Raw genomic sequence first — 12,329 nt, 5'->3', positions numbered from 1 at the left:
GGTACGGCCCAGCAATCATGTGACCAACGACCAGTGGTCACTTGACCTTTGACATTGACTTTTAGAGCTGAGGTTCACATCACCTGATGTGATGTCATGTGATGACGTAGCAATGACGTTGCACCATTCTTTGCTATAAATACCACCGGCTTTGCGCTTGCTCTCACAGCTGACAAAGCCGTGGACGGTGGCAGAGCTGGGCCATCTGCGAGTACCCTACGTCGGAGACGTCAAGCCGAATCCGACCATCCAGCGGATATAGCTCGCCGTCAAGCCCGCCTTGCTAAAGCCCGGGAACATTATCATGCTAAGAAAGCTGCTGAAACCCCCGAGCAGCGAGAAACAAGACTTGCGGTGACACGCGAGGCTGACCGTGCCAAGAAGCATGCCAAGGTCGAATCGGATTCAAGGCAGCCAACCGTGGGAGAAGACACCAGCCAAGCCACTGATAGCAATAAAGCCAAACTTTAACCAAGCCCTGCCATCATCATGATCATCAGCCTGACTACGCCCACTGATGGGCAAAGGTCTCTCCAATTAACCCTGTCCTTTGCCATTTGCGGCCACCGTGTAGCATGCCATGTGTATCTATGTAACCATGCGTAACCATGTGTAGCCATGCAGCACCAAGCTTACGCTCGTCTACTGGGTTCAGCCGGGTTGAACCTCAGCCAGTTATTTTTTTTTTGGAATGATGCATTTGACATTAGTAAACATAGATCACTATTTTTAATTTGTCTGCGCCCTGTAAATACTATGTTTTTATTGTTTGTTTTAACGGGATTTTACATCCCAAAGGGACTCGGGCTATGAGAGACGCCGTAGTGAAGGGCTCCGGAAATTTCGACCACCTGGGGTTCTTTAATGTGCACTGACATCGCAAGCACACGGGCCTCTAGAGTTTCGCCTCCATCGAAATTCGGCCACCGCGGCCGGGATCAAACTAATTGCATCTCTTCTCTCATGTAGTTTTTGATTCTGTAGCCAAACGGTTGCAACATCACAAGTAGGCAAGAGTTTACATGAGGAACACAAAAAATGTGACACTATCACTGCTTTGTTGTTTTAATTTATTCGCAACTCTTAAGACAGCGTATTGCAGAAGCTAGAATCAGAGGAAGTGAACAAACAACTGTTATTTTTCTGTTTTTGGTTGCCTTTTAATGCGATAACATTTGAACCCCCATGTCAGCGAAATCTGTCTGTCCGTCCGTCAAGCCTCGGTTGGCAGGTGGCAAAGTGGAGAGGGGAATCCCCTCTCCGCTTTTAGGGGAGAGGAGGCGAAGGGAAGACGAAGAGAGGGTGGGAGGTGACTGGTGTCGAGTGGGAAGAGTGAAGTGGTGGTACGGTGCTTCACATGGTGATCGACGGACAGGATTTTGCCTTGCACTCGCAAGGTCTGAACCCGTCATCGGCAGCAGCTGCTCCATCCAGTGGGAACACTAAGGCTAATGCATACTGTGCTGCGTCAGTCATATTGCTTGCTTTGATTTCATACTTACCGTATTTTCCGGTGTATAAGACGCACATGCCATATATGCAAGCTGTCACTGAAAAAGTTCGTATATAAGACGCACCCGTGTATAAAACGCACCCCAGTTTACCCAGTTAGGCTAGTGAGGCTTAATTAAACACGCTTGCGCGACTATCGCGAAATGCACCGTACCTGTGAGCAATTCTTAAGCAACGCTAAGTGATCGAAAAAGGCAACACTCACGCCATACCCGTCCACGTTTTAGCAAAAAAGAAAGAAAAAACGATACAGCTCCCCATATGTCCATAACAACATTTTATTTCTACTTGAAACCTTCAAAGTCTTCATCTTCAGATGCGCTATCAAAAGGTTCACTCATTTCTGGAAGCAACTCGGCTGAAACATGCACTACGTACACGGAGCAAAAAAAGTTGCAAAGGGTGACTAAAAAAGAACGCCGGCTTGTCTTGACAATGGCGAGAAGCGCGATTGTCACCATCTTTTGGCGCTTCTCATTACTTTTGCTTGGGGCCTCCGAAACAGCCGCGCGTTTGTGATCCCGGAAGTCGTCATCCCCGCCATTTCATGATAAAGATCACCTAGAATGTCGCGCACGGCAGTCCCGGTATTGAAGTATTAACCGTGTTACAACCGCGTTATCGGTAGTGATATATTTTAGGTGAAAAAAGCTTGAGCATGAACCGGAGTAATCGAGGAACTCGCAAAAAAAAAGATGAAAAATTCGCATATAAGACGCACCCTTGTATAGGACGCACCAGCAAGATTTTCGAAAAAAAGCCGCGTCTTATACACCGGAAAATACGGTACCTGTGCTTACATAACTGTCATTTCAATGCTGCAACCAAATCTTCACTGGAGAAGATATTCAGATATATAATAAGTACTTGCCATGCGTGTATTTCACTTGGTGATCCATGTTTATAGTAGGATACAACTTAAAAAAACAGCAGTTGCTAACACTGGGCCGCAGTCTGCGGTGTCCTTTATTACTCCGCTAGTCAATGAAAACAATAAACGAAATCAGCTTTTTAATGTTTGACTTTATTGAACAATCCAGGCATCAAAAGTTTAGAGCTTATAAATTTTTTCTTGCGATTAGCTTCTTGTTTAGGTAACGAGAAAAGTTTTAACAACAGTAGTAGTAGAAAACTTTTATTTAGATCTTTTAAGAGATTCGCGGATTCGAAGCCTCCGTCGTCTTTCGTGGCGCCGGCGACTTGAGGCTTCTCTTCAGCAAGGTTGGGCCCCTAGTCCAGGGCTCCACTGAGTCGCGCTGCATCAGTAGCGTGCCGCGAGCTCGCTGCTGGTGAGCCGGCTCTCCCATTGCTCCGCACTCGGGAATTCGTGTTGGTGGAATGCTTTATTTCGTTCGCACTCCCATGTGATGTGGTATAGTGTGGGTGTGTCGCCGCACCAGGGGCAGTTTGCTCTGTATTGTGTTGGTGACATCTTGTTATAGATGTACAAGTTGGGGAAGGAGTTTGTTTGTAGCCTACGCCAGCCGACTGCTTCCTCCCTCGTGAGGGCTTTGTGTGGTGGTGGGTACTTGAATCTAGTCCCTCTGTATAGTTGTAATGTCTCTGTGTATCCCCCCTCGCATGCTAGTAGCTGAAGCTCCAGAACATCTGACATGCCTGCTCGGTATGTAAGCCCTCTAGCTAGGCTGTCTGCTGTTTCGTTCCCCACTACGCCTGCGTGGCCTGGGACCCAGATTATGTGTTGTATGGGTGTCTTCTCAGCAGAGGCTGCTGCCCCACTGATTATCCTGAGGGCCATGCCGCTAATTCTGCCCTTCGTATAGTTTTTACACGTGTCTTTCGAGTCTGTTAAGATGTTTAGGGATCGGCCTTTCCTATAGCCTTCTGCTACCGCCAGCGCGACGGCAATTTCCTCGGCCTCCGTTATGCCCACGACCTCCACTGAGGCGCATGTGGCCATGTCTCCTGTGCTATTAACTACCACCGTAGCGGCTAAGCGCTTCCCTGCATGTACGTACATGGAGGCGTCCGTATAGACTGTGTTCTCTGATCGGCCTAGCCTCCTTTCTATCTGCTCGGCCCTTGCTTTTCGTCTGTCCTCGTGTAGGTTAGGATCCATGTTTTTAGGCAGGGGTCCTACATCAAAGGTCTTTCTAATTCTAAGCAAGGGCCGAGCAGATAGAAAGGAGGCTAGGCCGATCAGAGAACACAGTCTATACGGACGCCTCCATGTACGTACATGCAGGGAAGCGCTTAGCCGCTACGGTGGTAGTTAATAGCACAGGAGACATGGCCACATGCGCCTCAGTGGAGGTCGTGGGCATAACGGAGGCCGTTATATATTTTGTCATGGAGGATAGTGGGCGGAGCTTCACTGCAGACTTAAGTTGTATGCAACTATAGTAACATCTTGTTCATCATTCTACAGTAAGAACACGTCCCAAAAGATTTGTAGTGACTACGTCTTTCAGGGAAATGTTAATGTTTAGAAATTCTCATCGCAGTTGTGGGCCTGTCTAAGCCAATCAAAGGCTTATGGGGCAGTAGTCAGCAGCAGGCATAGATTTGCGTGCAAAATGCTGGCAACATATATGGTTCTTGAAACAGGTAGGCGTATACAAACATGTAGAAATTAGCACAGCCAACTTAATGAAGGCTGTCTCGACAAAACTTGACAAAATATTGCCACAGGAAGTTTGTTGAAAAGTAAAGGAATATAATGTTATGTGTGGATGTGGTCGCCGTATTTGAATTTCACTCACTGAGCAGAATGAATGAATGAATGAATGAGCTGCTTATTTAGAAAGGGAGGCTCAACGCCATTTATTGAGGAATTGGGTGGTTAAGGAAGGGAAAAATAGGGGCGTATTGATACAGGAGGAATCTGCTTGGGTGGTGAAGCCACACTTTACACTGTAGAGGCCACTTATCTTGGCATATTTGCCAACATCATCTCAGATGCTGTTCGCCGCAGCTCTGGTCAGTGCATGAGATTCCTCGTCATCGGTAGGAAAACCACGCTTGGCAACAAGATTGTTGCGTCCCTTGCGGAACTCTGAACAATGCCAAATTAGGTGGTACAGGTCAGCACGGCACATACAGGCGCAGTATGAGCACTTCATGACGTCTACATTGCCGCCATGATGCCGGGCCAGTAATACATTTACGGATGATGTTTGGCGTGTAGGTGGCATCGGTGATGATCTTATTAATGAAGACCTGCTCATGCCTTGTGAGAGCAGCTGAGGTAGCAAGGTTGTCCGGTAGTGTAATGGCCTTAAGTTGAGCACGGCTTCTCTGTTTGGCGTGCTGTAGTCTGCTCGTTAAGACAGCCAAGTAGTTGGGCAAATTAGTAGGGTTGTCAGTAACGGCGGGGTATGCCAGCGGAGGAATGAACGAGATACTCTCCCGAGCCGCGTTTTGAGCGAACTGGTTCCCGTTGTCATCGCCTGTGTGTCCAGGAATCCATGCGAGGTGAATGCACACATTGCGCGTTGAGAGGACTCTGATTATAATTGTGTGCATCAAGAATGGTTTGTGGCGCTCGTGCATGTCTTCATGTGAATCAGAGAGTACCCAGATTTTGCGTGACATGGCAGTTTGTAGCAGTAGATTACCGGCCAAAACATTTTTCATTTTCACCTGTAGGAGAGTGCCATATATAGCGAGCATTTCCCCTTCCTTTAATGCATCCGTCGGGTACATGAATAGTATGGCAGCTATTGTGGTTGAGATTGTCACGGCTGCACCAAGCCATTGATACGACAGAACAAAATTACAATTAAGCTTTCCTCAAAAATCGTTCACTTAGAAGGTTTATGCACTTTAGTTTCAGGAATCACTTAAACCCTTTGTAGTCATGAAGGTTTATCCTTATTCACAAATTTCAGATGCTGTGAAAAGACACTGTCTTGTACCATTGCCAAATGGAACATTTGCACCATACAGTCCCGAGTGGTTAAGCCCTGCAATGCTGATTTTGCTACAAATGGTAGTGCTGAAAGCATACTACACAGTGGAGGGTTCGTAACATGCTTTGCTGCCATAAGGGTCTTTCTGCGGCTCCTAGATTCACTGGTGTTGTTGAATGAACTCCCATTGTCATTTGAGAGGAGAGTGTAGTTCTCATCTTTACTGAAGCCGTTTTCATTGTCACTAATGTCATCTGAGTTCTTAGCAGTGCTTGTTGTTGACTAGTTGATCCATCCACGTCTCTGATTAAGAAAACATTGCTCTAGCATAGAAGATAAACACAGGAGACAGCAGGAGATATTTTTTCACCACGTGTTCTTGATCGAAGTTGCATGAGTTCCGTCCATGAAACCCGAATGCCTGAAGACGCCACAATTGACTGCAGTGTCGAAGTGTGAAGCAAGAGTGGGACGTGTTGACCTATGCTGCCCTCTGGAAGCAGTAAAACAAGCCCTGACAAGTGCTTGTTGGAAGGGCTCTCAAGATTTGGTGTCCCATGTACAGCAAGAGGGAGCTGGGTGCTTGATGCTCTGAAGGGTGCAGTGGGGCTTGGCTGATGACTGAGATGTTCATTCTACACTACTGAGCGAAACGTGGCTAATGACCGCAGGGAATTAAATTTGACTCCTTGCCTTCGGCACATGTTATCGAATGTGGAATGTTTCTGTGGTTCTCATTTTGTTGTCCCCTAAGAAGTTTGTCTTGCGATGTGTATCTTTCAGAAGTTGGCATCTTTTGAGTGAGTGTTATTCCTGTCCTGCTTGGAACTCTAGTGGCAGGGTTGTTCAAGGTGAAAGTGGGATGTGCATGTCAAGCTTGTGAAAGTTAAAACGGAAAACTTGCGGGATAGTGGCACAGTCGTTGAAGCACAGCAGGCAAGTGACAGCAGAAAGAAGCCTGCTGACATAAAATGGCCTGTGTGGACGAAATTTTGGGTGTAGTTTGCTTCCTGCTGCTGCAAGAAAGGAAGCGGTTCCCAGCTTGAGCGCATTCTGTGAAATGGTATGAGTCCTAACTGCGAACCTGTGTCCCTTGGCTTGATTTGTTTTTGTTTCTGTTTTACCTTGTTTTTTGTAACTCTCGACTCGAAGGCTCATGCAGACACTGTCTGTGGTAGAAATTAGAAGCGTGTTGGACTGCTATGAAGCTGAATACAGTCCGGCATGGGCAGAGTAAAAGTGCCGCTTGCTCACATTCCGAAGCAAACGAAGGATAGGCACAGAATGCCACTGTGTGTTTCGTCATCATCATCATCACCTGACTGCGCCCACTGCAGGACAAAGGCCTCTTCCATGTCCCTCCAATTAAACCTTGTCTTTTGCCAGTTGCGGCCAATTTTTGCCCAGTGTGTGCTTACCATGTGCTTTACATTTATGTTGCAGGTTACTTGGAGGAGGAGTACCGGGAAGGGACAGAAAACCAGAGGAGGAACAGCTCGAGGAAAGTGAGTGAATGTTGAGTCGTTTGAAACCTCACTCACTACAACAAGGAGATGCTCTGGCTTTTGCCAGCGTTGACTTTTGGAGTTGGAAAGATTGTAGGAAAGATTGTAGGAAAGATTGTAGATAAGCCTATTTACAAGTACGGCCCCTTGTTTTTGCGGGTTTTAATTTACCCGGCGGGGGGGGGGGGGGGGGTAAAAATCGGGCACAGTTTCTGGAGTCTAAAAGAAGGCAGAAATTGGGTTTTTCTCAGTTCATTCGTTCTTCAAGTTTTCATTTTTCCTGCAGTTTGAGGCAGCAAAAATAACTACATCAGTGCTCATTCTTCTGAGAGGCAGTAAATACTCCATTGGGGACTAATACTTAAATTTAGTTTTTTTAAGTTTTAATTTCTTTTTAATTTAATATTTTTTCACCTTTTGTGGCTTACAATAGCTCTACTTTCAGTGAAATTATAGTCAGATACAAATCAAGGAGACAGCAGAAAATGCCACTCAAAAGAGTGCCTCCAGCCAGTTGGCGTCGACCAGCTCTCATGACATCACAGTTGCAATACAGCAGAGGCTAGGCAGGAAAGGGAAAGAGATGGACCCCTGGTGGTCGAAATTTTCCGGAGCCTCCACTGCGGCGTCCCTGATAGCAAGAGTTGCTTTGGGACATTAAACCCCATAAATCAAACCAATGTAGCTTGCATGTAGTTTTTCATGTGACCTCGTGCAATGGCTTAGTAGCTTTGGTGTTCAGCTGCTGATCCTTAGAGATGCTGGTTCAAATCCCTGTCACGGCAACCAAATCGCGATGGAGACGAAATGCAAGATAACAAGCATGCTGTTTGATGTCAGTGCATGTTAAAGAATCCCGGGTGTCTAAATCAAACTGCGAGACTTTATCAAACTGGAGTCTCCCAGCTTAACATCTCTCTCACCCCTTGGGCAACATTGGAATGTTAAAGGAGTATAGACACCTAACTTCTGGGTGCATGTATTCTTTTTAATGAGGCGTAAGGCCCTATTATACACGGATTACCATGTGGTATCCTCCTACGACCACTAAATAACTTATAATCTAATTTCTTTCTCATGCAGTTTCGGTTTCAACTGCCGAACGATGGCTGTGATGTCAAAGAGAGGCTATAGGTCACCGGAGGCATGAAAAACTGCAATATAATCAGTGCTTCTACTTATGTTGTCATTCTGGCTCTTGAAGAAGGCTGGCTTCAGCACTGTAGTGAACTGAAATGATGAAGCAGCGATTATATCACAGTTTTTCATGCCTCACGTGGCCTATAACCTCTCTTTGACGTCACAGCCATCATTTGGCTTTTGAAATCAAAACCAAAATAGCATGACAGAAAAATTCGATTCAAAATTATTTAGATTCATGCTTAGTAGTGTTTTCTGCATTATTTTAGAGAAGATGACATGCCACTAAAATTAGGTGTCTATACTCCTTTAAACCTCATGTACTGCACTATAGCATTCTGTGTACTGTAGTTTTTTGTGAACGGTATTTGCTACCTTTCCTTTTGTACATGCTGTTGACCCTCCACATGTGATCGTATGCTTGGTTACCTGTGCAGTTGGTTCGCTGACCCCTGGCATCGACTGATGAGCAAGCTGCGCATAGTTGACCTGGTGGGTCTTGCCTTGCCCTCCGATTTGCTGGACAAGACACCAGTCTTATTTCTGCCACTGACACCAAAGATGCCCATGCTTCAGGAGCAGTGGGATGGTCACCATAAGTGCCACAGAAGCCAACACATTGAAGCCATCATCGATGGGAACACGGAGTTCCTCCCGAAGAGGAATCAGCATTGCAAGATGCATCGCCCATTTCTGCAATGGCCAAGCTGATCAATGCTGCTTACAAACCTTGGCGAAGAATACGGACACATCAGCAAAGGCACGATTACATTCCTTGACAAAACCACCGACATACGAGATGCCTACGCATTCTTAGACACATCCGGAAAAGACCCACTCTTCTGAGAAGACACACCTACCTTCGACATCAACCCAGTGCTGCCCGGGCACACAGAAAACCAGATCCACAGTCACCTTCAGAGTTACGACTACTTTTCTGCCTCGTCAAATGCCCGACGAACATCTATCAAAAAGCATCGCATTCCAACCAGTGACAGCAACCTCCCTCTGTGCCAAAGCCTCTACCGTGTCTCGACGCACGAACGCCAAGCCATTCGAGACCAAGTTGAGGAAATGCTGCATGACAATGTCGTCATGTCATCGAATATCTCCTGGGCAGCCAGGGCCATTCTTGTGGACAAGAGGAACGGTAATCTCCTATTTTGTGTGGATTACCACCTATTGAACAATGTGATCAAGGAAGATGGCTACTCCCTACCCCCATCCCTGTTGCATCATCAATGTCGTGAACCGCCTCTGTGACGGCAAATACAGTCGCCGACCGATTTTTCGGACTCGGCGGGACCCGGAAAATGGTCCGAATAATCGAACAGTCCGAAAAATCCGTGAACTTAAAAAAATAAACAATTTTGCGAAAAAAACAGCTTTCAAAATCGCGAAAATCATCGCTCCCCATGTTCGGCCTACATGCGATAATATTAGACTCTGTCTGAGTCATAGCCATGCTTTCTTCATGTCCGCACCCTATCACATCATGATACCAGATAGTGCAACGTGGCTGCGGTCTTGCGGCGAATGAATGCACTCGCTGCACGAAGCAAGAACAGTCAGTTTGCATGAGGCAATGACGTTCGCAAAGACCGAGCTAACCCATGGGTAACCCACGGCAAGACGCGAGCGGAAGCGGGCGCCTCCGACCCCCCCCCCCCCCCCCCCCGGGGGGGGGGGGAGGGTGCTGCAGCTGTTCCACCGTTCGTTTTCCATGCGATCGCGCGCCCTTTGTATAGTAGAATACAACTTACAAAAACAGCAGTTGCTAACACTGGGCCGTGGTCCCCGGCGTCCTGTATTACTCCGCTGGCCAATCGCAACAGGTAACAAATTCAGCTTTTTAATGTTTGACTATATCAGACAAGTCACGTATCAAAATTCTAGAGCTCATAATCCTTTTCTTGTGATAAGCTCCTTGTTCAGGTAACAAGAAACGTTTAACCAGCGGACTACTTTTTTGTCGTGGAGGAATTCTGTGCGCGGAGGCTGAATGTGGGCGGAGCTTCACTGCAGACTTAAGTTGTATCCGACTATAGGGCATCTCGATGGCAATGGAGAGCATCTTATCTCGAAAAGCAACGGCGGAGACCAAATAGCCAAGCCTATCCAAGCCAGTCCGATTCCGTTTAAATCCAAGATGGCGCCTTTCGCGGTGGCGGCAAACGGGTTGGTTGTGACAGCGATGCCCGCTCGCGTCTATATTAGGCTGAAATAACAAACTTTTGGTTGAAAAACGATCATCACAATATTGTTGGCGCCTATTTTGGTCCGAAAATTCGAACTTTTAGACTCCACAAAGTCCGAAATATCGGTTGTGAAAATGTACACATTCCTATGAGGTGCGCGACGGTTCCTCAGCGAAGTCCGAAATATCGCGCTAGTCCGAATTATTGGAGTCCGAAATATCGGTCGGCTACTGTACTTCTAGTTCACGGAACTGAAGAGCGGGTAGCGGTAAATCAAGGTTGATGATAGGGACTGTCAGAAGGCATTCTTCATCACCCCTGACAGCCGCTACGAGTTGAAGGTAATGCCGTTTGTTCTGCCCCAGAACTGTTCCAGCGTGGAATGGACACAGTGCTGGCAAGCCTCAAGTGGCGAATTTGCCTTGTGGATCGGAAAGGCTTCCAACTGTGCTAGCGGCAATAAAGTCATCACGGCTTGTTCTGAAGCCAGAGAAATACCATTTCGCTTGTGAGCCGCTGCTGTTTCTTGGCCATATTGTAAGCAGCGATGGAATGCAACCTGACCCACAGAAAACTGCCAGTATCGCACAGTTGCTCTGCTTGCTCTGTCAGAACTAATTCCTGCCACCCATGAAACTCGCAGGATTTATGACTACTATAGGGCAAACTACAATGAAATGAATCTGGGTTTAGAGGCAGTATTTCAGGCTTACATACAACATACATCTGAGAGCATGGACTTTGTGTGGAATTCTTTTAAACAAGTGCCGTCATCACAGATCGAGAAACTCGTTTCTTTCAAACCTCTCAAACAAACAAATGGTAGATAAACCATGGATGACTTAATTATGAGGTTAAATGGAAGATAAAGCAAAGAACCCGGGCTTATCAAAAATACAAAAAGAATCCCTCAAGTGAACTGGCGCAGCGTCTACTAGAGCTACATACAGCCTATACTGAAGCTATCGCTACCACCAAAGACATGAAATCTCCATACTCGCTGAATCTATTGCCACTAGTCCCAAAGCATTTTGGAGTTACCCAAGAAAGACATGCAACGAGAGATCAGGTATTACGAGTTATGTTTTGCATAGGTGCATATGCAAGTGACAGGAGAAAAAAAAATGTCAGTCGGTTTGTCTAACTTAAGCCCAATGCTGATATGTGCGCTAGCATACCGTCAACTGCCGGTTGGAGCTACGACTTCAGCACTCCAACTTGTTCCGTGTAGCTACTGTGCAAGTATCATTTGAATCACGTTCTCTCCCTAACCGCTGCTGCTCATTCCACTTAGCTCAGTGTGATTAGGGGCGGTGCAACTTAATTAGCACCGCAGGTTCTCGCCTGGTTACCACCGGCAGCACCTTGGCAAGTGAGCCACCCAATGGGCAGGTGAGCAGTGGTGCAGTACGTGGCAGAAGGCAAGTGATATGGCAGGTGTTCCCATCAGTGGGACTTGAGTTGATTGCCTTGGGTAGCGACCGAGGTTGCTCTTCCTGAGCATCCTGTCACGTTTAAATGGGCTGCCGCCTGACACAGTGGGCAGTTGTTGTTGGCAGGTTGGCAACCACCACCCGGTGGGCAGGCGAGCAACCTGTCACAAAACCGGCTTCAGACAGGCAGACAGACACAGAAGGCCCAAATGCAGGAAATGGCCACTGTAAGTACTAGTGCACTAAAAATGGAAACCGCTTCGGAGTTGTAAGAACAATAAAAAACTGTGTAAAAAGGTCGAGACGAGAGAAGAAGCACACGGGACAAGCGTGTTGAAGCGCCATTCTGCACTCGCTGCTGCAAAAAAGCCAGAGCACCAACTTCATGTAGGGCTTGTATACATGATCGAATTCAAATCCTCTGCTTGCTGACATGAAATGCGCGATGTAAAGCATGTAATGCGGGGACTCGCACAGTTAGTGTGGATGGCCACAGTCCTTGTTCCAGCGGTGCTGCTCAGCAGGCCGGCGTTCGGAAGCGCAAACCCGAACTTCGTCAGCTTCGCCTTCTTTCTCGCCTTCGTCGGCGCTAGCTGCTGGGGCATCAAACCCTGTACTCTCTTTCTTACAAGCAGTTTATTTGTTTATTCATTTATTTGTACTTAGGTG

The 12,329-nt window shown here is 46.9% G+C and overlaps 1 protein-coding gene across 6 annotated transcripts in view; it reads left to right on the top strand.

Annotated features, from left to right (window-relative positions):
- The window catches only part of LOC149366455 (uncharacterized), a 57,868-nt gene that overhangs the window by 23,067 nt on the left and 22,472 nt on the right, over positions 1-12,329 (top strand). For 3 of the 6 annotated variants that reach the window (XM_089550867.1, XM_089550876.1, XM_089550847.1), the window contains one exon: positions 170-475. In XM_089550867.1, coding sequence (XP_089406993.1) covers positions 170-471 — 302 coding nt within the window. In that variant the 3' untranslated portion in view covers positions 472-475. Of the gene's footprint in view, positions 1-169; positions 476-6,827; positions 6,890-8,466; positions 9,297-12,329 lie in introns of those variants that run through there. The other 3 variants (XM_089550851.1, XM_089550872.1, XM_089550859.1) reach the window with 2 other exon arrangements.

This window comes from Amblyomma mixtum, chromosome 1 (assembly GCF_055824585.1).
Source record: "Amblyomma mixtum isolate Tamu chromosome 1, ASM5582458v1, whole genome shotgun sequence".
NCBI classification, from domain to species: Eukaryota; Metazoa; Arthropoda; class Arachnida; order Ixodida; family Ixodidae; genus Amblyomma; species Amblyomma mixtum.
The sequence above is the reverse complement of the archived record's forward strand: the minus strand, read 5'-3'. Positions and strand labels throughout refer to the sequence as shown.